Below are 27,100 nucleotides of genomic sequence, written 5' to 3'. Positions count from 1 at the left end.
ACTGTGTTAAGTGCAAGTAAGACTGTAGCCCAAGTTAGCTACCGATAAAAGGAAATCTGTCTTTTTAATAAGAAGGCAAAAAAATCAAATAGTTCTGAAGATAAATATTAGGATTCCCAGGCTGTCTGTACTGTATAGCTACTGTTTCCACAAGTACTTCCCCAAACTGCTTTCTTCCATGTTCACAGGACATTTGTTTCAACTGTAAGTGAGCTAAACAAGGGGGCAACAAGACAAACCTAGGATGGTGTCCAACATTAGTCATTATTTAAAACTGAAGTCAATGGACTCAAATAAGTTCATTGATTTCAATGGGTCAACTCTGCATAGGACTTAGAAGGGTACCATCCCATCAATACAACTCTAAACTGGTGGTAGAAGAGAGGGGAGACTTCATTTCCAAGCTTTGGGGAAAAGTAGTCATCCCCCGCTTTCTCCCTTTAAATGTCGTAGAAGTCTGAATGCTTGCTGAATTCAGAAAAAGAGAGCTCTTTCGGGTTTTCTTGCATGCCTCTGAAAGTTCTTGCCAATTTCAGAGGTCCTGAAAAAAAAAGGCTTTTCAAAGCCTCTTTGTAAGCTTTGTTTTCCTTTGGTTTATTACTGCATACAAAGTCCATGACATAAATAAAGCAGAATTGGTCACCAACACACACCCAGGCAATATCACACTCTGATAAACAGCTAGCAAATTCACATTATTATTTTTTACATGTGCTTCAGTCACAATATAAATGCATATCGGTAAGGGGTCATCCCAGGCTGTAAAGATTTGTTTTAAAATGCTGACATTTGAAGTAGTGATCCTGATTAGTACAGTGTGCACGTGACTGAAGCCTGAAGACTTACGGGCAGACTCCATGCTACACAAACACCTGTAAAAATTGCTCAATAAAATTGAACCCTGAACCCTGCTAACTATCTCAAGGGGTCTGAATTTTGAGGACTTTTGGTTCAAGTTTTAACCTTTAAACTAAGAGGGAAATTGACTATAGTTAAGGACACACTTGGCCTACTAGAGCATTGCTCCATGATGTTATTGTTGTGAATTAGGGGAGGGCATGTCCTACTGTGATCACAAGCAGGTAAAGGTGCACTGTATACAATTAGATGGTTGTAGGAAAGATGGAATCAACTTCAGCAACCAAGAAGTTGTAATTAGGGGAAGTTACTTTTCACATTTTGTCTTTATTTCAGTTTGATCCACCTTTGGGTACCCAAGTATTCCTGGAGGTATCCATCATCTAAAAATGGGAATATTCACTTTGGCATTTTTGTTAAATAGCACTTTTTGAAATCCAAGGTTGAGGATTTTACCTCTGTACAGTTTGCCAAGTGCAAAAGAACCGTCAATGGGCACTGACCTCCAGACATTTCTAAAAACCACATTCTGAATGAGATGGCAACTTACAGGCAAATGACCAAGCGGCCGTTCTTGGTCCAGAGCAGAGATGCTGCGTTTCCTGGGTTACCAAGAAGAAAACTGGGACATACGAGCCATCAATCCTGAGTACACTCTGAGTTTTTGCTTTAAGTGTGGAATTTTAATGAGACATATTTGCCCTTTTGTCCTATCATCATACTTCTCTTAAAGTTAAAAATGCATGTATGAGTTGAATGGAACTTAGGTTAAATTTTCTAGTTGAGGACTTTGATGACCCCACAGTGCATTCTAACTACTCATGATTTATTATACAGTGGTACCTCAGGTTACATAGGCTTCAGGTTACAGACTCCGCTAACCCAGAAATATTACTTCAGGTTAAGAACTTTGCTTCAGGATGAGAACAGAAATCATGCTCCGGTGGCACAGCAGCAGTGGGAGGCCCCATTAGCTAAAGTGGTGCTTCAGGTTAAGAACAGTTTCAGGTTAAGTACGGACCTCCGGAACGAATTAAGTACTTAACCTGAGGTACCACTGTATTTTTAATGGCTTTATGAATGTGTGTAAATAAGGAAGTAGGGGGGAAAGGGACGACCCAAATGCTATTTAGCTCACTCTTTTGTGGGGGATGTTTATTCAAAGAATGTCAAATCTGTGTGCAAATAGTTCTCCCTGCAAACATTACCTAAAACTTTCATTCTTTCATGCCAAACTCAGTGGCTTTCAGAAGTAATAAAAACACTGCAGTTAAGTTTGCAAGTTTTCAGACCCATAGTGTTGGTGCAATATAGAGAACGAGCAAGAAAGGAGAATTCCTGAATGAAAGTGCTCTTTGATGAGAGAACCCCAGGAGAGATTTAAAATCACAAAACATGCAGCAAAGTAAAGGGTGGAAATATAGGTTAGATTGTTAGATTTTAAAAATATATGTCCTTCTAAGTGAGTTCCGGAATGTCTGCTTGTTTCTTTCCAAAGTTTCTTTGGACAAGTTTTAAAAATTGTTTACTTACAAAATTCATGTCCTTCAGAAAAGTTGCATGGGCAGTAATATTTAGCTTAGTTACAAAGTGGTGATCGTCCCTAAATTATTGGAATCGGAACTCGGGTGGCTGATGAGAGCCATATGGTTTAGCTGGAGGAACCAGCTCCAACCTCTTCACACACTGAGCTTCTCAGGTAGACTGGAGGAGAACAAAGGCTTGATGACCTAGTAACTCCCAATCTGAGGGGAAGTGGACATAGTAACCTAGCAGGACAGCTTACTGTATGGTATTAACCCTTTCATGCATTGATTAAACTTCAGCATTTTGGGTTTTTTTGAGGTTGGTTATTCCACACATAGAACCTATGACAGAATTTGAAACTGGAAATAAAAATACATAGTAAACATGTTATGTACTGAGTTGAATAGGATCCAAACTGCAGCAGTCTGATTGGTCCTAGAACAATAGGATCCAAATTGCAGCAGTCTGATTGGTCCTAGAACGATGCAGCAGTATGATTGGTTGGCAGGAACCACCCAATCATGCTCCAGATATAAGTGAATCCACAACCTGATTGCCTTACAGTAGAATTCCAGAATTAGCCAATCATGTGCAGCCCATTGTGTAAATAATGTATATAAAGCAGATACTTTGAGGGGACTTACATTCATTCCTCCTCACCACTATGAGCTGAATAAAGAGCATGAAATCACTTTGCGACTCTGAGTATATTTCAAAACAAGAAATTAATGTCTATTAAAAAGGGTGTACTGTGCCTAGAGCTCACAAACTGCTTGCACTAATGAAACTCCCCGTCGCAAAATGTGCCTGGAACGATGGGGGTTTCTAACACTGGTCCTTGCATTCAGACACTTCACTGTAACTCTCCATTTTCCCTTTCCTTTATTTTAAAATGGGAAAGTAAATGATATTTCAAATCTAGGACTAGGTTGTTGTTGGTGGTGACACACATTAAAAACAGAAGTAGGCATGGGCACTTCCACCCTCTCTCAGCAACTGAAATTATATATAGATTTTTTCATGCATAGGTGAAGCCTTATTATATTATAAGGACCCTGAGCCAAGGCTCATTTGCCCGCTTCCCCAGGACTTCAGAGGAGACAACTCACCAGGGACCAGAGTTCTTCGGAGAAAATAGTTTATTGAGATCTGCGCAGAGACAACCAGTGGAATCACTTCTCAAAGACTGGCCGCAAATACATGGCATTTGGCAGGCATTCTTATACTGTAGGTACACCTTTCTCCACCAATCACCAATTGCCAACCTATAGGTACACCTTCCTTCCACCAATCACCAATCGCCAACCTAGCATCTTACCTTAGAAGGATAATCACGTTAAGCAAGTTCCTCACCCATTTCCCTGTCTTTTGGGCCTACGTGGCTTCTCTTATTCTTTACTTGACCAGTGTCACAAGCCAAACCTGCTTAAGCAATCTTTATTGGAATCTAAAGCCAAAGCTGCTCAGGCAATCTATATTGCTATCTATATTGCGACAGAGCTAAACTCTCCCTTCCTTCATTCCCTCCTCTTCTTTTGGACAGCCTTCTGGCTCGTGCAAGGCAATAGGCTGGTATTCACGCATCAAAGCTGTCACTCGGGGACCCATCATGCGCGACATTGTTTTGTGCATCATATTTTGCAAGCATTGCACCAAGCAGGGAATACAGAAGCAAAGAAGCAATAAAAATAAAATTGGTCCTAAGAGCATAACAAACATTCCTCTGAGCCACCCATTTGGCAAAAACTTATCCAGCCAAGACATATTCCATCCTTCCCACGTTTGTACAGGGACGTGTGCCACCTTCTCAATACTTGCAGCTAGATTACGGATGGCTTCACCATGATCTGAAATATTGAAGCAGCATGCTCCACCAGTCAGGTTGAGGGCAGCACAAAATCCTCCTTGTTTGGCCAGAATAAAGTCCATTCCCAAACGCAGCTGGAGGACAGCAGTGCGGGTCTCATCCAGCTGGGTGGCAACAAGGCGAAGGGCGGTGGCCGTTGCATTGGCCACAATCTCTACTACTGCCTGGAGTCGGATTATGCGGTTTAGATTGTAAATGGGCTCTCTGGCACCTGCTACTAACTCATCAGGGTTCCAGGAGGCCGGATCATAGTGGGCAATTATTCGCTCAGGTGGCCATTCGTCCTTTCCCCAGATCTGCTTGCTCCCTGAGGCTATATTCGTGATATCAACAGATCTGTGATTGCGATGGGGAAATGAGGTGGTAGGGAGCAGCCACATGGGGGGGTAAAAGGAAGGCTAGATAACAATTGCCCCACCAACCGTTGGGGAGGTGGTGGAAAGCCTTTGTCCCACAAATCCAATATACAGGATCCTTGTTCTGGGTGGCCGTATGGTCACCCATAGAACTAAAAGCTAAAAGATTTAAATTGGTGCAGGCTCCCCCACACTCAGAGGTATCAGTGGGGTTACACGTACACTTGCATGAGGAGCGCCCAGTAAAAGTTATATTGTGTCCAAGGGTGGCATCTTTGGTCTGGTTGACACAGAACCATCCGGGAATCCGATAAACCCGGAGGGGATAGGGATGATTCCAGTATACTGGATTCAGGTCTGATTAAGAGGCAACGGAAGCAGGGGCATGCCCCCAGCCGCATCCAGAGGTCCCAAGGCACAAACAAGGCAACGGGTCCTATTCTCCGCCTTAGCTACCATTTCTGCCGTTTGCAGCCAGCGGTTATAAGGGTTGTGGATGCCCCGCGTGACCATGAGGCGGGTAATGTTTACCTGGGAGATCCAGGACCCTACTTCCCTCTGGGCCAGAGCGCAGGCGGGTTCCCCAACTAGGAAGAGAAGGAGAACTGTCAGCGGGATAGAGGAGGGACACTTTTTCCCGCAAATTCTATGGCGCTCGTGCCAGCAAAAGAACAGGATCATCCATAATATTAGGACCGTACACATTACTCCTATCCACCAAGCCCAATGGTTCCATGGTTCTTCCCACCATTCTTTAGTCATGATAGGGGTCAGGTGCGGGATTGGGCCTATCTGGGTGCTCAGGGCGGTGAGGATAATGAGGGAAACGCGGGAACCTCCAGGCGTCAAATCCTATCGTGTGTAAATAAACTCCTGAGTCCCCAGGAGGGTGATTATGTCCTCGGTGGGTAGGGGCCAGATACAGACCCCAAGGAGATGGTGTCTGGGGGGGTGGCTATCACACACCCACAGGAATAATGTGCAGCTTGCAAATGGCAAATACTAGGTGTGAGAATCCCTATGGGCTCTTCTTTGGACCAAATAATACACACCAAAGTTTTTTCAGGGATTAAAACATTATCAGGGGGCAAAGACCGGACGGTTGGCACGTTGGGAACGCTACCAACAGGCGCTCCTCCCATTTACTTCTTCAGCCGTGCGTAGAAATGTCAGCCTCCGGAGTGACATTAGCAGGGCGGTCGTCTGCTGGACATCTTGGAGATGGTCAACCGCAGGGGATTCTCAGGATCAAGGGAAGTTGTCCATTCAGATGTAGCTCGCTTGGCACATGTGTGGTGGACCCATGGGGTGACGCCTGCTACTTTAACTGCAGTTGGTGTAGACAACAGAATGGTGTATGGTCCCTTCCAAGTTGGTTGTAAAGGAGCTTGGGACCAATCCTTTATCCACACCTCGTCACCAGGCTCGTATCGATGTAGAGGCTCGACTAGCACACAAGGGGTGCGAGCTTGGGTCCACCTGTTGAGAGAAATTAGATCTCTGGAGAGTGACTGTACATAGTTATTTATCTCCACATCCTGAGCAGGAACAGGGGATATCATACGCACATAAGGCACCGGCCTGCCGAACATAAGCTCAAAGGGAGACAAATGAGTTCTCTTGGAGGGCAGGCTGCGAACTCTCAACAAGGCAAGGGGCAACATCGCCACCCAGTTTGAGCCTGTCTCCTGAGTCAGTTTAGCTAGCTGATTTTTCAAAGTCCTGTTCATGCGCTCTACTTTACCCGAGCTCTGGGGCCTATAAGCAGTATGCAACTTCCAATTTATCTGCAATATCTTTGCTAATTCCTGTAACACTTTGTGTACAAAGGCTGGCCCATTATCAGATCCTACGGAGCGAGGTAAACCATACCGCGGAATGATTTCTCGCAGCAGACATCTAGTAACCTCAGATGACCGCTCAGTCTTGGTGGGTCAGGCTTCTACCCATCCAGTGTAGGTGCACACTGCCACCAACAAATAATGGTATAATCCACACCACGGGAGTTCAGTGAAATCTACCACGAGGTCTTCCATAGGCGCGGTTCCTGAGTGTTGTACTCCAGGTGGGCCCAATTGACCAGTTCGTGGGTTGTTCTTCTGACATAAGGTGCATCTTCTGCAAGCCTGACTTGCTAATTGGTATAAATTGGCGATATAAAAGCATCTCTCAAGCTGTTTGGCCATTGCATCAGGGCCCACATGGGTAGTGGCGTGGTATTTGTGGACAAAATGGGAAGAAAGAGCTGCTGGTATCCACACACGCTTGTCTGGCGTAATGTACCATCCTTCCTCAGATTTCTCCAACCCTTCTACATTAATAGTGTCCTCCTCAGCTGGGGTGTATCTTGGTTTTATACAGGGTTCAAGGATGGCTTCCGGTATTAATGGGGCCACTAACTGTGACCGGTTTAGGCTGCCCCTTTGGGCTGCTTCTTTCGCTATACGATCAGCCAATCGGTTTCCACATGCTTCCTCACTTGGCCCTGTGCGGTGTCCATAGCAGTGGATGACTGCCACCTGCTTGGGTTTCCATACCGCGTCCAGCAATTCCAGTAGGGCTTCTGAACAACCTCTGCTATTTTGGCCATTTTAATGGGGCGCTTGGCTGCTCTTTTTATTCCTTCTAGTACAGTCCTTTGGTAAGTTTCCAAAGTGGTGATGCCTCCCGCCGTTTGGTAGTCCCAATTAGGGGTGGTGCGGGGGTATAGACCCTCTATCTGTGCTTCAGTATTTGCCTGGGTTCTCAGATATTCTCTGGCTCCTGTGTGAACCTTTCGGACCTCCTCAGTGGTTAAAAGGGAGTCCAAGAGGTACTGTATATCATCATAAGTAGGCTTGTAGGTTTTAAAAATGCCCTCAAATAACTTGATTATTCTTGCAGGGTCTTCCTCAAAACTAGGGTTCTGATTCTTCCAATTGCACACATCTGCAGTGGTGAATGGTATGTGCTGGATGGTATAAGTACAGGGTGCTGGCTCTCCATTTGCTCCTGGTGGACCGGGTGGGTCATAAACCCTCCGCAGTGGCATAATTGCCACGCCTGACTTAAATTGTTCTGGTTCCTGTCTCTGCCTTTTATAATGAGTGGCCACGCGGGCAGCCGCGTCCAACCATTTCTTTTGCCTCGTCTTCCATTTCTCTGACTTGCAACTTGCTATGTCCACCAAATGTGGACTTACATCTACTGCTGTGGCGAATGGTTCCACATATCTATGTACCCTATCCTCATCTACAGGAGTCCACTTTCTTCCTTGGACATTGACTTTCCTTAACTTTTCTAAAAACTCTTCCTCTTCTTCCTCTTCTTCCTTTTCTCTCTCCTTATCCCTCTTATCCTCTGGCCTTAGACGTGGCGTCTTAGGTACTGCTCCTCCCCCTCCTGCGGGCACATCACCTGGGTCCCCTTCTCTGGGTTCTGGGTTGGGAACTGTTCTTGTAGGGGCGTATGGTGGTGGCCTCAGAAGACCATCATCTTCAGAATTATCAACCAGGACTGGGGATTTTGGCCGGATAGTTTGAATGGCGCAAACCTTTTCCTGGCTTATACTCCCTTGACACCCTTGTAACCATGGGGGGTTTTTCTCCACATTTCTCTTCCAAGTTGAAATATATGGGATTTGGTTGGGGTGGATTCTGAGGATGTTCTGCCATAAGGGATTGATTAAGGCCAAATCGAAGGTGCCTTCTGGTGGCCAATTTTGCCCCTTGGGTGGGCCAATCGACCTCACACAAAGTTCTTAATCTTTCCTTCATGACAGCCTTTCAATTATTGAGAAAACACTGTAGAGGGGTACATTTACTCCCTCCCGACCCCATGTCTTTAGTCTCCTCCGCTCCTAGTACAAAAATGACAATCAGTCATGTTCCACACACTTCAGACTGTGATTTGGTCGAGCTCGCGCTGCCAAAAAATGCACAGACCTACATACGCTTGACCATGGGGACGCTAAGCCCCGATCACTCATACATTCTTCCTTTCACTAGAGGAGACTTTCACACACCACATACAACACAGCCCGACCCCTTTCCCTTTTTTCCTGTTCTGCCTTTGTCTACTGGCGGCACCTTATTGCCACGGCCAGCTCCTTTCCTAGCGGCACCTTATTGCCACGGCCAGGTGAGGTTGATCAGACCTCAAGCCCCTTAATAAACCACTGGGCTTACCTTGTCCCGCAGCGGGTTTTCCTGTCACGGCCGTTCTATTTTCTCCCTCAACCGGGTGTCTCCACTCCGGAACGATGTGGCCGGTTCCCCCTACGAAATGGCAGGGTGCGCGCCAGAACCGCAGACACCGAACCGAGCTGTTCACCACGGTTGAGCCTGGCCTCTGGTCCTGGGGGGAGGGGCAGATCCCGGACGAGCCCCCAAATCTGAAGCCTTATTATATTATAAGGACCCTGAGCCAAGGCTCATTTGCCCGCTTCCCCAGGACCTCAGAGGAGACAACTCACCAGGGACCAGAGTTCTTCAGAGAAAATAGTTTATTGAGATCTGCGCAGAGACAACCAGTGGAATCACTTCTCAAAGACTGGCCGCAAATACATGGCATTTGGCAGGCATTCTTATACTGTAGGTACACCTTTCTCCACCAATCACCAATTGCCAACCTATAGGTACACCTTCCTTCCACCAATCACCAATCGCCAACCTAGCATCTTACCTTAGAAGGATAATCACGTTAAGCAAGTTCCTCACCCATTTCCCTGTCTTTTGGGCCTACGTGGCTTCTCTTATTCTTTACTTGACCAGTGTCACAAGCCAAACCTGCTTAAGCAATCTTTATTGGAATCTAAAGCCAAAGCTGCTCAGGCAATCTATATTGCTATCTATATTGCGACAGAGCTAAACTCTCCCTTCCTTCATAGGCACCAGCAGGGTACATGTGATACTCCTAGAGATTGAAGTGGAGGGGGAGAGATTGAACTCTTACCCTCCTAGGAACATCCTATGCACACAAAGCAACTATGGGTGGGGGGACCTTTTTTGTGCCTAAGTGCTGCATGCTGGGGTGTTTTAAGTGGGGGTGGTCATAGCTGGAGAGGAGATAGAGAAAAGTGCCTCCCCACCCCCAAACAACAGCCTCTTCTGCCACAATTTAGCTTGAAGGAAAGCTAGTGACCACTATTTATCCAAATGAACACGAGCCATCAAGCCCCTCTGCTAAATTGCAGCCTGAAATGGTACTGCGCACGGAAATGTTTTATGAACTGATTCTGTATGAACTGGCTCTTACTTGAAACACCCTAAGTGACTCACATTGTTCTAGCAGGAACTATGCATTTTTCAAGTGCACTTACACTTCCTTAAGCTGAATTTAGCTCTAATTAATTATGAGTAGAATGACAAACATATAAATTTAGCTTTGGAGATGAGCACCTCACAGAGGATTTTTCAGCACAACTGGGTCAGTTGCAGTGCCCAGAAAGGTTTTTAATTAAACGGTGATGCAGACATGATGGAGGACTAAAGGAAGTCTGGGCAAGAATTTGTGGCACTAAAATGTTTAGTCGTTGAAGCAAAGCCAGAAACTTGGAACAAAGAAGTCTTTCTCCCCCTTCACAAGCACAGGCTTTGAATCACTGAAGGGGTAGGAGGAATTGCCCTTCTCAGGAACTTATCAAGCAAACGAAAGAAAGACCAAGACAGATGCCACGGGCTCTGTGACATTCCTTCTGAAATAATGTTGGTGACTAGAAGTATTAATAATAGGCCTAAAATGAGAAATGAAGGCCATGGATTGGGGGATGAGGAAGAGAAGCGAACTAATGCCAGTGTACTGGAAGAAGCAAAGATCACCAGTGTGGAAGCAATGATTCTTCAACATCAACTTCGTTGGACTGGTCATGTTGTTCGGATCCCTGATTATCACCTTCCAAACCACTTCTCTATTCCGAACTTAAGAATGGAAAGCGAAATACTGATGGACAACAAAAGGGGTTTAAAGACACTCTCAAGAAAAGAAAAAAGATACTCTCAAGGCAAATCTTTAGAAATGTAGTACAGTGGTGCCTCGCAAGACGAAATTAATTCGTTCCACGAGTTGCTTCGTCTTGCAATTTCTTCGTCTTGTGGAGCACGGATTCCCCGGGTATGAACGGTTTTATGAAAAAGGAAGCAAACCCGCAAGACGTTTTCATCTTGTGAAGCAAGCCCATAGGGAAATTCGTCTTGCGAAGCACCTCGAAAAATGGAAAACTCTTTTGTCTAGCAAGTTTTTCGTCTTGCGAGGCATTCGTCTTGTGGGGCACCACTGTATAAGCACCGATAACTGGGCAACACTGGCCTGTGAGTGCTCCAGTTGGAGAACAGCCATTACCAAAGGTGTCAGGGAAGCACAAACTCAGGGCGAAAAGGAGAAAGGAGCTAAGAAGAAGGCACATTTGGCAAAACCTCACCGTGATCAACTCCCGCCCACAAATCTGTCCCCACTGTGGAAGGACTTGTGGATCCAGAATTGGCCTCCACTGTGACTTACGGACTCACTGTTAAGACCGTGTTCATGTTCATGGAAGACAATCTTACATGGCTATGAGTGATCACCAAAGAAGAAGATTGCACCAAATGAAACATTAAAAATAGAACAAAATCATGATACTGATGTTCAGAAGCACCTACTTTGTGATCAGAGCTCTTTAGAGAAAACCATTTCCTGCCAACATGAATAAGCTGGACTGTTTTTAGGAGTTATCATGCTGGATTGAAGAAATTTCCAAAAATAGGTATCTTGTTAGTGTGCAAAATTTAGCATTTATTTTCAAATTTTCAAAGCAATTCACATGCATTCCCCCCTTCTTTAAATCCTTGAAAACAATCCTGTGAAATAAGTGAGTATTGCCATCATCTCCATATGAAAAGGCTGAGGCAGTGTTGGGTGGCGAGCTTAAGAATTCATCTTCAAAGCAGAGGCAAGAGTCCCAGTTCTTGATTCTGATGTAAAACACTCAGAATTTGGGTTCGGGGTCCCAAAGGGGTCCGCTACGGTTGGAGGAGAAGACGGGTGATGTCCAACCACGGAGAGAGAGAATCATGTGGCTTTTTAAAAGCACAAATCCTTTATTCCGTTGTAACCGGGTTCCCTACACAAAGGTGAGAAAAGGTATGAGGAACCCCGCCCAAAGGTAAGGCCAGAATTTTATAGAGTCGCAGTTGTGGGGGGTCTTATTTGTCACAGGTTCGTCAGTTTGCAAGGTAAGGGGGAGGAACATAGTGCAAAAGGGAGGTTCGGGTGCAAGATACAAGGTGGGGTGCAAATCCTATCTATATGAGTAAGGTAATACCTGGAAGAAGAAGAAGAAGAAGAGTTTGGATTTGATATCCCGCCTTTCACTCCCTTTAAGGAGTCTCAAAGCGGCTAACATTCTCCTTTCCCTTCCTCCCCCACAACAAACACTCTGTGAGGTGAGTGGGGCTGAGAGACTTCACAGAAGTGTGACTGGCCCAAGGTCACCCAGCAGCTGCATGTGGAGGAGCGGAGACGCGAACCCGGTTCCCCAGATTAGGAGACTACCGCTCTTAACCACTACACCACACTGGCTCCCCAGTGGGTGGCGCTGTGGCGCTGTGGAAGCTTATCAGGTTCCTTGATGAGAAGAGAAGCAGCAAATGGCAAATTATCTTTTCTGGCAGACAGCTTTTCATCATTATCTTCCTTCAGAAAAAGATGCTAGAGCTTTAGCCCTTTCAGTGTTGTTGTCCCAGACAGCCTAATCAGTAATGATGGATGAGGGGAGCTGCTGGAGTTGGAATCTAACAACATCTGGAGGGCTCTACAATAGGGAGACTTCTTTCCTAGAACCATATTGTTGAGTAAGAAGGGATCCCAAGGGTCATCTAGTCCAACCCCTACAATGCAGAATCTCAGCTAAGGAATCCGTGACAAGTGCACCCAATCTCTGCTTAAAAACCTCCAGCAAAGGAGAGTCCACAACCTCCTGAGACCGTTCCACTGTCAAACCGCTCTTACTGTCAGAAAGTCCCGTCCCCCCGTCCCCCGATGCTTAGTTGGAATCCCCTGTCTTGTGACTTTAATCCACTGGTTCAGGTCCTAGTCTCCAGAGCAGGAAAAAACAACCTTGCTCCATCTTCCATGTGATAGCTCTCGAGATAAGGTAAGCTTGCTTGACCTTAGTACCGTTGGAGGTTTGAAATGCACATTATACTATAGAGGTCTCTCTACATCACAAAAGGTTCAGTTGACAAGAAGGAAGAAAAAATCCTATTGAAATGTTATTACATAAAGTCACAGAAGTGATGAAGACTTAGAATTCTTCTCTGTGCACCAGAGAGACAACTTCAGGTGGAGCTAGAGGGGTTGAAGGACTACAGTGCCCAGGAAGTCATAGACAGACTTCCTCCCTGCCAGAAAGCAGAACGAACCTGGAACTATTTTTCTTTTTACATTTTTCTCCCTCCTGGTTAGAAAGCAGAATAATAGGTTGCATTTTCTTTCTTTCTTTTCATTATCTTTCGCTTTAACTGCCTGCAAACTCCAATTTCCTTAAATACATTCAATTTCACTTTCCAATCCTACAGGATAAATTCCTCAGCCCTTCTCACACTTCAGTGGAGTTCATGCTCCTAAGGAAGATAAAAGGGAGTTATTTTGTAAGATGTTTTAGACTCATTCTCCCCACCACTCAAAAAATAGGGATTAGAGGTTTCATGGCTGCCTAAAATCAGGCAACTAAAGAGTTGTGTCTTTAAGATAGTGACAAGGGGATTGTATGTGACCCTCACACATAATCTCTACAGAGACTAGATTAACTGTATTAAAATAATTTGACCCACTTCCTGTGGTAAAACAAAAGAGGGGAGTTTACGGGATCAGAGGAAATGCTTTGAGGTATCACAGTGCTCTTCTGAGAAATGACCACCCACTCAAAGAGCAGACAGACACTCTACTCAAGTAACACTCTACTCAAAGCTTACAGAGCTCCACAGAATACCTATTCAAGGACCAGTTCAGATCAGATCACAACATATCAGAAGCAGAGAGTAGGTACATAACCCAGACAGCTGACTGATGCTAAAGAGGTCAAAGAAGTCAAAATACCACAGAAGCCAATTACCACTAAAGCCAAAATACCACAGGAGATGGCAGCTTGCCAACCTACTCAACTCCAAAGTATGATGACTAGGCAGTTTTGGTTTCTGAGCAAATAAAAGCTAATCACTGGTTTTTTCAAAATTGGGGAGAAGGGGGCTCGCTTAGGCAGCATGTATACTAAAATTGGAGAGAAGGAGGTCTACATGATGCCACACAGGAAAGGAGGAGGGGAGACACATTTCGCAAACCATTTCCATGTAGAAAGAGTGTGCATCCTATATGTGGATGATCATGGGCTGAATGCACATGCATGCAACTTGAACATGGATTGCTTCAAACAACAACAATATACAAGTCTACTTTGCATATGGCCTTGGGCAATTTTCTGATGTATAGAGGTATATGTGTAAATGTAATCCATAATTTACACACAGCAACCATTACCGTATTTTTCGCTCTATAAGACACACCAGAGCACAAGACGCACCTAGTTTTTGAAGGAGGAAAACAAGAAAAAAAATATTCTGAATCTCAGAAGCCAGAACAGCAAGAGGGATGGATCGCTGCGCAGTGAAAGCAGCGATCCCTCTTGCTGTTCTGGCTTCTGGGATAGCTGCGCAGCCTGCATTCGCTCCATAAGACACACACACATTTCCCCTTACTTTTTAGGAGGGAAAAAGTGAGTCTTATAGAGCAAAAAATACGGTATATTTTATGTACAAATGTAAGTGCACTGCACATATTATATGTAGGAATTTTATCAAATTTGAAGCTGCTACAACAACAACAACAACAACAACAACAACAACAACAACAACAACAACAACAATTTATTGTTTTTACCCTGCCCATCTGGCTGGGCTTCCTCAGCTACTATGGGCAGCTCCCAACAGAATATTAAAAACACGATAAAAGATCAAACATTAAAAACTTCCCTAAACAGGGCTGCTTTCAGATGTATTCTAAAAGTTGGGTAGTTGTTTATTTTCTTGACATCTGATGGGAGAGCGTTCTACAAGGTGGGTGCCACTACCGAGAAGGCCCTCTGCCTGGCTCCCAACATTTACCCAGATAAAGGCTGAGCAGATGAAAAGCGAGCCTTCTGGTGAATATCTCAACAGGTCTTTCGGTAGCAGATGCCAAACATTCCTCATATGGCCAAAGTCTGCTTCTCACCAACCTCTCCCTCTAGTCAGAGACAGTATTATTTCCTCATTGCAACATTGTGATAAGGTTCAACAAATGCTATTACAAGATACTGTACTGATAAGGTTCAATAAGTTCTTCTGTTGACAAGTTTTTACAACATGCCTCTGAGCACCAAAGCTAGTAAGATAATGAAAATATTGTGATTTGAGTCCCAATCAACCACATCTTTTCTCATGTATTTGGTGATTTCAACACTTTCCCCCTGGCCCTTATTTGAAAGTCAAAGACTGCAGCCCTAAACGCAATGTACTGATTTCATCGAATTTAGTAGCCCTTGTTTCTGAGTAAACCACACATAGAATTGTACTACCAGGCTGTAATTCGGTTCATACTTACCTGGCAGCTATTTCAACTAAATGGAGTTGGATTAAGTTCTGGAGAAATATGGGTAGAATTGTCTTGGGAGCCTCGAACCAGGAACAAGAAGCCCCCAAGTTAAAATGTCATTTCTGTCGTAACATCACTAAATGGCCTTGATCAAGTCAGTATTCTTTAGACACGCCATCTCCAATAACATTAACCTACCTCACAATGCCATTGTATGGATTTCTGAACTGATGTACATGAAGTACTTCAAAAAACTGTGAACACTGTAAGTATTGCTAAAAAAAAAAACATTTCTGACCCGTCCAATCTACTTACTCATACATACAGGAAACCCTCCCCTGCTTTCATTTAAAATACCCACTTCTAAATACCATCTTTGCTTGTACAATTCTTACACTTTTAGCAGCTGTGTAACAGGCCAGAATTCAAAAGGTGGAACTTTCCCAAATCACTGCATGCTGGAGAAAGCCAAGCTCCTTATTATCAAGCATATAAGAGAGATATAAAAGCCCTGAACAATTCCAATGCAGGAGCTGTTCAGCTAGTTTTCAGTCCAGCTTTTTAGCACTTTGGGGAGGAAATGAACAGCTTCAGTTCTCAGCCTATACATTTTTCTCTAGAATAGCTGCCGTCCAGTTTCCCTACTGCTCCTTCTTTGTCTACACTGTGCACTCCTGCTTTTATTCTTCAAAAGTGTATTCTTAGCACTCACCTGAGCTCCGGATTCACTATGGCAATGTAGTTGTGACATCTCCCCAAGACAATTTCATGCAGCTGTTTAGTAGTCCCTTGGCCTTTCCACTGCAATACTTCTGAGCCAGGGGTTCCTTTCCTTCCAGGTATGAACACAGCAAGCAACACAGCACTCACTAAGGCAACGAAAACAACCATGGTCCCTGCCAATATCAGTTTGTGCCGTTGGGTCCTGGAAGAGCTGCTTGGAAAGGGCATCTCGCTGGAAGTTTCTGAAAAGCAGCAACAGCTGCCGCTTCTGTTTCGTTCATCCTTGGCAGAAAAGTCACTTTCTTATATCTCCTCCTCCTCCTCTCTCCCTTTCTGTTTCTCTCCCCCCCCCCCCAACGTAAAGACCAATGAGCAGAGGAGCATGAGTTGCATTTCTATTGGTTTAGATAAAAAGGCTGCACCCAAAGCAGGGCAGATCTCTGCAGCACCCTGCAAATTTGATATAGTGACCAGACATTCCTGTTCTTAAATACATTGTCTGTATTTAGGTCTGCTACGCAGTCTTTGTAATCTGCTTCTCACAAGGAGGGCACTCATGTCCCACCCTTGTCAAAAACTGCAGAGGGAACATTTTGCAAAGTAAATCAAGGGCTGTCTGAAACAGAGAGAAAGGAATCCCTTCCAGCCAGTGTTTTCTTTTCTAAAAAAAATAAAATACAGTGGTACCTTGGGTTACGAACTTAATTCGCTCTGGAGGTCCGTTCTTAACCTGAAACTGTTCTTAACCTGAGGCACCACTTTAGCTAATGGGGCCTCCCACTGCCGCTGCACTATTTCCGTTCTCATCCTGAAGCAAAGTTCTTAACCCGAGGTACTATTTCTGGGTTAGCAGAGTCTGTAACCTCAAGCATCTGTAACCCGAGGTACCACTGTGACCCAAGGTAACTGGAAGTAGTTGCTCTGGGTGCGGTGGTGGCATGGTGGCACCGGGTGGCCCCATTAGCAAAAGCACACCTCAGGTTAAGAACAGTTTTAGGCTAAGAATGGACTTGCAAAAATATATCATCGGTCCGATAATAAATGTTGGAAATGTAAGGAGGCTGAAGGGACATTCTTTCACCTTTGGTGGACTTGCCCAAAAGTGAAGGCCTTCTGGGAAATGATCTACAATGAGTTAAAAAAGGTGTTTAGGTACACCTTTCCTAAGAAACCAGAGGCCTTCCTCCTGGGCATTGTGGACCAAAAGGTGTTAAAGAAGGATAGAACATTTTTTATGTATGCAACTACAGCAGCAAGAATACTCATTGCAAAATATTGGAAGATACAAGATCTTCCCATGCTGGAAGAGTGGCAGACGCAGTTGATGGATTATATGGAACTGGCTGAAATGACTGGCAGAATCCGAGATTTGGGAGAAGAGACAATGGAAGAGGACTGGAAGAAATTTAAGGACTATTTACAAAAACATTATAAGTTGTATGAATGTTAAGAATCTGCATGATTTGGAAATTTGAGCTCCTGCAATTAGATTGGGAAAACAGAAGATTAAGTTATAAGTAAGAAAAAGTTGAAATTTAAAGTTATTTTATGTATTATTTTAAGGTATAAATAATTGACAAAAGGTACTTTAAACCTAGAAGTAAAATATTTTGAAAGATATAAAAAAGATACGAAACAAGGTAATAATTTGCTGATATGTTTATTGTAAAGTACGCAGGGTGAGGGAGATGTGGGGAAGTCCAGTTAGTAACGTAAAAATGCATTTTGAAAGATGGATTGTTTTTCTTTTTCTTCTTTTTTGTTTGTTCTTTTTTCCCTTTTCTGTAAATTGAAAATGTAATAAAAAATTTATAAAAAAGAAAAAAGAAAAAAAGAACAGTTTTAGGCTAAGAATGGACTTCCAGAACAAATTAAGTTCATAACCCGAGGTACCACTGTAATGTTTAGGGGTATTCTCATTTTGACTCAAGAAAATCACCATTTCATAGTTCAAATCAGGAAAAATAAATACAGTAAATGGACAAAAGTGCAATGATTCACAAACTGTTTAGGAGTATGCACAGGGCCGGATTTAGGTTTGATGAGGCCCTAAGCTACTGAAGGTAATGGGGCCCTTTATATGTCCAGCTATCCTTTGTCAACAACAAATTGCTGCTGTTTCATGTGTTGAATATATGCCATATGGTAATTTATGGACCTAATAGGTATCTAAAGTCATTTGCACATAACAAATAGGAGCCTACACAACACAAAACACTGTTGTTGTATGTAGGTTTTATTTTATTTGTTTTTTTATCTTATGTTTTGGAAATGTACATCCAGTTTTTTCCCCTTTAATTTTTTTGCCCCCCCCCCCAAGAGAGTGGGGCCCTAAGCTATAGCTTGCTTAGCTTATATGTAAATCCGGCACTGGGGTATGCGTACCCCTGCACCCCCCCCCAAAAAAGCACTGTTTCCAGCTATTAAACAGTTGTTATTCTTCTCTTCCTAATTCCCATCATTTTGCAAGGCGGTCTGCCAATATGTTTAAATTGAATGCAAACCTTCGTTACAAAGTATGCTGATATAAATAAACTGGGCGGGACCATAGTTTTGGAATTCTCCTTAAAAAAAAAAAGACAATCTCAACAAGCCAAATAACTAGGTAGTTTGTGACAACTTTCAGAGCGGTAGCGTGTTAGTATTTTGCAGCAAAAATTACTTTCCCTGTGGCACATTAAATGCTAAGGATAAATTTATTATCAAAAAGCAAAATGAACAAGAAAATTTCCAAAATCCACATTAGAGCAAGCAAGGCCTTTCTTTGCCCAACCAAAATGTCACAAAATTGTAAGCAAGCTTTTGAATTCTTTATCTTTTATAAGATAAAGCCCTGGTTGTTTCCATAAGAAATGCAGCTGGAGATGCTTTATCCCAAGTAAGAGGTTTTCTACATATTCCTCTAGTGAAAGCTTAACTGACTGGGCAGTTCAGGTGGAGGCTGGACTTGGTGCCTTCCGGCTCAGCTGGCCGCTTCATGCCGCGGTGGCCACGGCAGACGGAGGCTCTGGGCGCGACGCTGCTTCAGCGCGGCATGGCGGAGGCAGGCGAGGGAGGTGAGCTGATGCCGGGAGGCACCGTATCCAGCCTCCGCCTCTTCCCTGGCGCCCTCCAGAACTTGGCACCCTGCGCCACTAGCCGCTATGGGTAAGACGCCCCTAAGGCGCTCCCAGGTAACCTCAGCTTCCTCCATATAACGAAACCTCAACAATGCATAATAACAATCATTGCAGAGTTCTCCTAGTGGTGCAGCAGTAAAACTGCGACACATTTGCACAGCTTAAGCAGGGTCCAGTATGGTTTCCAATTGGATGGGGAACTGAGATTCTTTCACTGCAGAGGAGGGGAGTAGAAGACCCTCAGGGTCCATGCCAACTCTACAATTCTATGATTCTGTTCTTTTACAATAGGCTCAGCAACAAAAGAGGCTGAAACTTTCTCACCATGGGAACTGTTACACGGAAGACAGAATCAAGAGTCAAGACGACCTTGACAGATTGGAGGACTGGGCCCAAACAAAGAAAATGAATTTCAGTAGGGACGAATGTCAGGTTCTGCACTTAGGCAGCAAGAACCAGCTGCACAAATATAAGATGGGGAACACCTGGGTTGCCAGTAGTACATGGGGAAAGGATCTACAGTGGGATGCAGCAGTAAAAAAAAAAGGTAATGTGATTCTAGGCTGCATCAGCAGATGCCTAGCAGTGGCGTAGCGTGGGGGGTGCAGGGGGGGGCAGCCGCACCGGGCGCAACATTTGGGAGGGCGCGTGCTCGCACTCGCAGCTCTCTGCCCCTACCTGGCTCACTCACTCTCTCTCACTGCAGTGCTGGCTGTCCGAATCCAATCCGAGCTGCTGGGTCACCACCCACTGTGGAGGGGGAGGGTGCCAGGCGTGCATTGCGGTGCGGAGCGGAGCGGAGAGAGAGCGAGGGAGGGAGGGACTATCTCGGGGAGGGACAGTGCAGCGGCCGCCCAGTGCAGCGCTGAGCGCGGGAGAGAACCACACCCGACCAGCCCAGGCAGCAGCAAGAAGAAGCTGGCAGCGGCGGCAGGTTAGGGGTTAGGGGCGCAAATTACTTGCCTTGCCCCGGGTTAGGGGGCGCAAATTACTTGCCTTGCCCCGGGTGCTGACAACCCACGCTACGCCGCTGATGCCTAGTGTCTAGATCAAGGGAGTATTACCTCTGCCTTGGTCAGACCCCCCCAGACTACTGTGTCCAGTTCTGGGAGCCACAATTTGAGAAGGAAGCTGGGATGTGTGCAGAGGAGGATGAGAAGGAAGATCAAGGGTCTGGAAACCAAGCCTTATGATGAACGGCTGAGGAGGTTGGGTATGTTTAGCCAGGGTAAGAGGAGACTGAGAGGAGATTTGGTAGCTATCTTCTAATATCTTCCAGCCTCTGGGCAGCTGTCCACAGGTCTAGGCTGTGCGGAGCAGTTGCAGCAACAGAGAGACCCTGATGGGTTGTGCACCCATAACCTGAGACCTCCTGCACGGAAGGCACCACTGCTCTTCCCGCTTCAAGCCCCTTCTGGTTCTCGTAGACAAGTGGGGCAGGGAAAGGCGAGGAGTCTACTGAGCCATCTGTCAGCTGAACCATCTCTTCTTCCTCTGTCTCAGACTGCCCTTACTCTGCCCCTTCCCCTGGTTCCTGCCTTGTGGGCGGCATCAACCCCCCCCCATCACTGGCCCCTTCTCCTGGGTCACTCTCCTGGCCCCATGTCTCTGCCCCACACTCTTCGGAGTGCTGTCATGTTGTCCCGCTGCTTCCCTGCCACCTGGAAAGCCGCTCTTTAGTGCTCATTCGGAGCTAACAGCAATCAGGTTTCCCATTTAAAACGAAAGAGCATGTTTTCCTTGGCAAAGAAGCAAGGCAAAGGGGAAACTGCTCGGATCCATGCCTAGAGAGTACAAGTCGAGTAGAAAACCACTTGGACTTGTGCTTCCTCTAGGCACAGGAGAAGCAGAAGTGTGGATGAGCCCTGAATCAAGATGGAAAGCAGGTTGCTGAGGACACACAGGAAGGATTCCAGATTGAGAAAAACTGCATGTTTGTGTTACAAACGGGTTAGTGTGTGCATAGCCTTACAATATGTACAGGCAGCTTCACCAGCAGCCATCTTCCCCTTTTGCTGGTTGTTGTTGTTGTTGTTGTTGTTGTTGTTAAACCATCCAGTCTGATGAAGAGTTCAGGAGAATTTGAAAGCTTGCAAACAGTACCCTGAATATTTTTTTAAAGGCTTAATTGCTTTGATTTCCCCCGACCTATAAATATGTATTTCCTTTGTTTTAACAGTTCCAGGCCAGGGACGGGCAGGGAGAGCACTCTGGAGTCTTCCAAGAAACTGCAGCTGCAAAGGGCTCAAGAACTGAAAACAGATTCAGGCACTACTATTTCTTTATTTATTACATTGAGCTCCCAGTTTTCTTCCCAAGAGCTCAAGGTGAGAGATGACCAGTCTACAAAGCAGCTTGAAACGAGGCTGGAGAACTAAACCGGGTGCCCAGCTAATTGCTCTCCTTGCATGGGAAAATGACCAATTTTGACTCCTTGTAGAGGTTAACCAAACCTTGCCTCAAGTTAGCTGGAAATATGGGAAAGTCTTGGAAGGAAACTGCAAATAGGTTTCTTCATCATCACACCTGCCCTAGAAAAGGCTGGGTTAGAAACTGCAAGTGTTTAATAGTCATTGTACTTGTATTTGTTTAAAAAACCAATACAAATTTGTTTTTTTTAATTAAAAAAAAGCAAGATTACCGTACTTACACGTTGCCCCCTTGCTCCTGAGCTGGATGACTGAGGAACTGTTGGTGGGCTTCATGATCTGCTAAATCCAAGTAGGCTGTTTTAATGCCCCGGTTAGGGAGTACTGTATTGTTGGTGTTGGCTCAGGACAGAGAATGCTGCAACACCAAATGTCTAATAAAAAGCTGCAAACTGAACATTCCCTTGACTGTATCTGTTACACAAAGGTGCCATCTAGAGGATATGGCTCTTCATAGATTTAATCTGACAAATGGCAGCAACAACCACAGAATAGGTAACTTTAAAATCGCAGGTGAGATCTGCAGATCCTGCCAGCTATACGTTGGCAGGGACTCAGCAAACCCTTCAGATTTTGCTGTCTGCTTCATCCAGTTTGGTAGGTCACAAGTTATGGTGGCCTGACATAGACCGCGTATTCACTCAGCAGTCCTTGTTGCACTCAGCAAGGAGAGAAGTGGATATGAAGAGATAGAACAGGCTCCCCCAACCTCGGGCCCTCCAGATGTTTTGAGACTACAGTTCCCCTCATCCCTGACCACTGGTCCTGCTAGTTAGGGATCATGGGAGTTGTAGGCCAAAAACATCTGGAGGGCCAAGGTTGGGGAAGGCTGAGATAGACCCTTGTCCCAGTTGGAGGATCAGAAGGAGGGACTTATCAGTACCACTATTTCTTTTTTTTTAACCACCCTCAACCATCATTTCACCATACCCTCCAACATTTCTCTCTTGAAAATAGGTATGCCCTATCATATGCGCGTGGCACTGTGGTCTAAACCACTGAGCCTCGAATCCGCATGATGGGATGAGCTCCCATTGCTCTGTCCCAGCTCCTGCCAACCTAGCAATTCGAAAGCATGCCGGTGCAAGTAGATAAATAGGTACCACTGCGGAGGGAAGGTAAATGGCGTTTCCGTGCACTGTTCTGGTTTCCATCACAGTGTTCCATTGTGCCAGAAGCAGTTTAGTCATGCTGGCCACATGGCCCAGAAAACTGTCTGTGGACAAACACTGGCTTCCTTGGCCTGAAGCGAGATGAGCGCTGCAACCCCATAGTCGCCTTTGACTGAACGTAACTGTCCAGGGATCCTTTACCATTTTTACACCCGATCATAACCCCCAACATTTCTCCAATGAAAAAAGTAATGTCCTAAGGAAAAGCGTGACATTCTGGGATCAAATCAGAAACTGGGATGGCTCCTGAAAATCCAGGACTGTGCCTGCAAAATAAGGACACGAGGGCTCTGTTTCACCTGCCGCCGCCTCTGGATGCTTCTACCAGCCCATCCACCATTGCTTCTACCATCAGCTTCCATCTTGTGTCCTACAGTCCCTAGGGATGTGGGTGGCACTGAGGTCTAAACCACTGAGCCTCTTGGGCTTGCTGATCGGAAGGTTGGCAGTTCAAATCCATGCAATGTGCTGAGCTCCCGTTGCTCTGTCCCAGCTTCTGCCAACCTAGCAGTTCAAAAGCATACCAGCGCAAGTAGATAAATAGGGTATCGCTGCGGCAGGAAGGTAAACTGTGTTTTTGTGCACTCTGGTTTCCATCATGGTGTTCCATTGCGCCAGAAGTGGTTTAGTCATGCTGGCCACATGACCCAGAAAACTGTCTGTGGACAAACACCGGCTCCCTCAGCCTGAAAAGAGAGATGAGGGCCACACCACATAGTCACCTTTTACTGGGCTTAACCGTCCAAGGGTCCTTTACCATTAGCCTGCAACACCCACCAGAAACATCTGGGTCCCACATTTGAGACATCTCATCAAGGCTGCTGTTGTTTCTCCCACCTGTCAAGAACAGCCCAATGTGCCTTACAGAAGGTAGAAGGAGTGGAAACCTCGTTTCCCTTGAGCTTTCAGAGGGCTGAGCAGCATGCAGACCTTGAGTCCCTTGAGGAAAAAAGACGAGTATAAATTAATAACAATAATACAAATACTGGTGTGAGTTTACAGGGAGTGAGGTTAGCCGGCATGATGTCTGAGTCCCTTTTAATACCTGAGGTTGTTGAGCTCTTGAAGTGGTTGTGGTTTGTTTTTGAAGTTTTTGAGCTATTGGGGGGGGGGGAGTGTGCTGACACGAGTTGCCGTATATATCCGGATTTTCCCGGACATTTTTGTGTGTGTGTGATTTCCACATGGACACTGCTTCCAACTGCAGTATTCCAATTATGTTCGGGAAATTCCAGGCATATGGCAACCCTAAACTAGCCAGGCAAGTTTCTTGATGTATTTCTTGAACAAAGGAAGTTGTTCTGTGTTAGAGGGTAAATGGGAGAGGCCACCACTGTTATGTACTGAAGTTCTCACCCTGGGCCAGCAGGGGGATACTGTAGATAGTTTTCATTCAGGTCCACATATGCAAATAAGGGATTGTTGCGTTCTAGTGGAGTTCTATATAAGCAGGCTGGCTGAACCCTTCAGTTCAGTTCAGTTCTGGCCTGTAAATAAACAAGAGCTGTTTGAAGAATCGCTGTGTTGTCTGATATGTCAACAACCACCTTTTGTTGGAGTTTGTTCTGCTGTTGGACAGCTCTGTTAGAAAGTTCTTCCTTAGTCAGAATCTCCTTGTTCCCTCTTTGATGTGACAGTCCTTTAGATATTTGAAGATGACAATATACTTCTGTTGATGCAGCCTTGAATAGCAGTAGGTTTCCCCCGTGCTGCACCACACTGTTGACTCGTGTTCAGCTTGTGGTCTAAGACTCCTAGATCCTTTTCACATGTACTACTGGCAAGCCAGGTATTCCCCATCTTATATTTGTGCAGCTGGTTCTTCTTGGCTAAATACAGAACCTTACATTTGTCTCTGCTGAAATTCATTTTGTTAGTTTGGGCCCAATTCTCCAATCTGGTTTTCTGTGGCATTGGCTACCCCTCCCACTTTGCTATAATCTGCAGATTTGATTAAAGGTAAAGGTAATCCCCTCAATTCCTCAGTCCATGTCCTTTATAAAGATGTTGAACTACAACGGCTTCAGGACAAAATTCTGTGGCACCCTAGTCGCTTTTTTCCAGCACTCTTTGGATTTGGTCAATCAAGAAGCTTCAAATCCACCTAACAGTTACATTGCCCAGCCCACATTTTACCCTATACAGTATCATAAAAACGCCTCTGCTGTTTGCCCTTTGTAATAGGAATTTAATGGTCTTAGATATATGGTAATGTTCATAAGTGTACCAACCAAGCACATACATAGATCAGCACAGGAAGGCCAACCTGGAACCATTTTGATTCCTAAGCTGACTCTCTGTAAGGTCAAAATGGAAAAGCCTCCCCATTGTCTTTTCTTTCACAAATCCTGTCTGTGTTTGAATAGGGTGTGAGCCTGAGACCTGGCCCAGGAACTAAGTATTTATCACTACAAAAGACTAGCCAGGCTACCCAGGAAATCCAATCAAGTAACCTGCCAGACAGGAGATAAACAAGGACAAGAGATAAACAACATTTAAATTTCTGTTTAGGCCGCCTTTTCTGTGATGTAGGTATGATGTATCTGAGGGGTGGTCTTAGATTACACCCCTTCTGTGATGTATATATGATGTTTCTGGAGGTGATCTTGATCTACAGGGGGGCAATTTCAGAAATCTTTATAAGGCCTTGCACACCATTTTTCTGGGTCCTCCTCCTTTCCTGCGTGTGAGGGGAGCACCCTGTTGCAACAGATCAATAAAGATCAAGCCTACAGGCTGCTTTGCTTCTCAATATTCTCTGGTTGGCCTCTGTTATTCTCTCCTACCAATAGGGAACCTATGTAAGGACTCTATATGGGCTATTGGATACGCCATAAGGGAAAAGGGCAATTTTTGTTTACAACACCTTCCAAAGGAAACACAAACCCTGGGTAAGCTCCTGGAACCTCGTATTACACAGTGGTGTCCAGCAGATTTGAACCATTCGCCTTTAGATTTCATAGCAAGGTAGGATTATATAGTTTAATTTAAAGTTTAATTATGGATGTGTGAAAAGCTGGTTTGGCACCATTTCTAAAACTCCCCAAAGCTACTGGCTTTATCGTTAATGCCTTGGTATAGTACAGGTAAGTGATGGCAGCGGTTGGAGGAATCAGTAGTTTGGATAAAAGCTGGTTCTCCCCATATAAGATGACAGAGGAGTGGAGTGTCTCTCCACATTTGGTGGGGTTCTGAAGAGCGGGGTTGGGGGAACCTGTGACCCACCAGCTGTTGCTGGATTGCCGCTGTCCTTCCTACGTGAGTGACCACTGGAGATGCTGGAGGTGGGGGTGCAATAGGTTTGCCACCCCCTGCAGACACTATTATTTCAGCCTTGCTCTGACCTCCTTCTAGAGTACTTTGCAGTACTATGTTGTGATCCATTTTTCTCTCTCCAAGTCTCAGACCTCCAACCTGGAATATGAGGATAACTTTGTTGCTATGTTATGTATTCCGTGTTTATATATCATAAACTGCTTTGTGATCTTCCGATGAAGGGGTGGTATGTAAATTTAATAGATAAAAATAAAACAATAGCTACACAGCGGGTGGAATTTGCCGAGGGCCATCTTTCAAAAAGTATCAGTAACAGATAGGTAGCCGTGTTGGTCTGCCATAGTCAAAACAAAAAATTCCTTCCAGTAGCACCTTAAAGACCAACTAAGTTAGTTCTAGGTATGAGCTTTCGTGTGCATACACACTCACTCTGTGTATCTGAAGAAGTGTGCATGCACACGAAAGCTCATACCTAGAACTAACTTAGTTGGTCTTTAAGGTGCTACTGGAAGGAATTTTTTGTTTCAAAAAGTATGTTTAGGGACGAAAAACTTAAGCCCCCAAATGGAAAATGAGCGAGGTCCCAAGGAAAGAAGAATGGCAACTTAAGCCGATGGAATATGCACAGCTTCCAGACTTAACACATAGAATAAGGGAACAGGAAGAAAATACGTTTAAAGAAGACTGGAAAATGTTGGACTATATGGGGGGAATTATGTACACCTGGAAATGTTGGCAGCATTAAGATAAATTCAACAGCGTAAATAAGTTTTGATGGAGGTAATAATGGAATACTGAATGGTATAGTTTATATAAAATATGTAGGGATTTGTGATATGCAAAATGAACCATGATATCTTAAGGATGTTTAAATGAATATTCTAAATTGTAAAACAGAAAATTGAATAAAAATGATATATTAAAAAAAGAAAACCCCAAACTTAAATGTTTGACCACAAAATGAAAACTGATCTCGGAAGAGCTGGAACTTCTCTGTTAACTGGGGTGTGGATGTAGATCCCTGGACTGATTTCTTCCCACTTCTGCCCTGGGAGACATTGAAACAAACGAAGGGGCGGGGGGGGGGGGAGAGGAGGCTCCTCCATGACACACCCGGAAGCGGCCTATCCAGTCCGCGCGTCTCCTCTACCCTCCGCAGCTCTCGGGTTTGTCCTTCGCGCACGTGACT

The 27,100-nt window shown here is 44.9% G+C and overlaps 1 protein-coding gene across 2 annotated transcripts in view; it reads right to left on the bottom strand.

Moving 5' to 3' along the window:
* LOC309349960 (ADP-ribosyl cyclase/cyclic ADP-ribose hydrolase 1-like) overlaps nucleotides 1-16,233 on the bottom strand; it is a 34,587-nt gene extending 18,354 nt beyond the window's left edge. Inside the window, exon 1 of one of the 2 annotated variants that reach the window (XR_014160233.1) lies at nucleotides 15,905-16,233. Coding sequence is in view for 1 of the 2 variants with exons in the window: in XM_081876446.1 (XP_081732572.1) it covers nucleotides 15,905-16,143 (239 nt within the window). In the remaining variant the exon portion in view is untranslated. The remainder of the gene's footprint in view (nucleotides 1-15,904) is intronic. The other variant, XM_081876446.1, reaches the window with a different exon arrangement.
* Nucleotides 16,234-27,100: the final 10,867 nt, after the last annotated feature.

The sequence above is a fragment of the Podarcis erhardii genome (assembly GCF_964252035.2).
Source record: "Podarcis erhardii genome assembly, chromosome: 9".
NCBI lineage: Eukaryota > Metazoa > Chordata > Lepidosauria > Squamata > Lacertidae > Podarcis > Podarcis erhardii.
The sequence above is the reverse complement of the archived record's forward strand: the minus strand, read 5'-3'. Positions and strand labels throughout refer to the sequence as shown.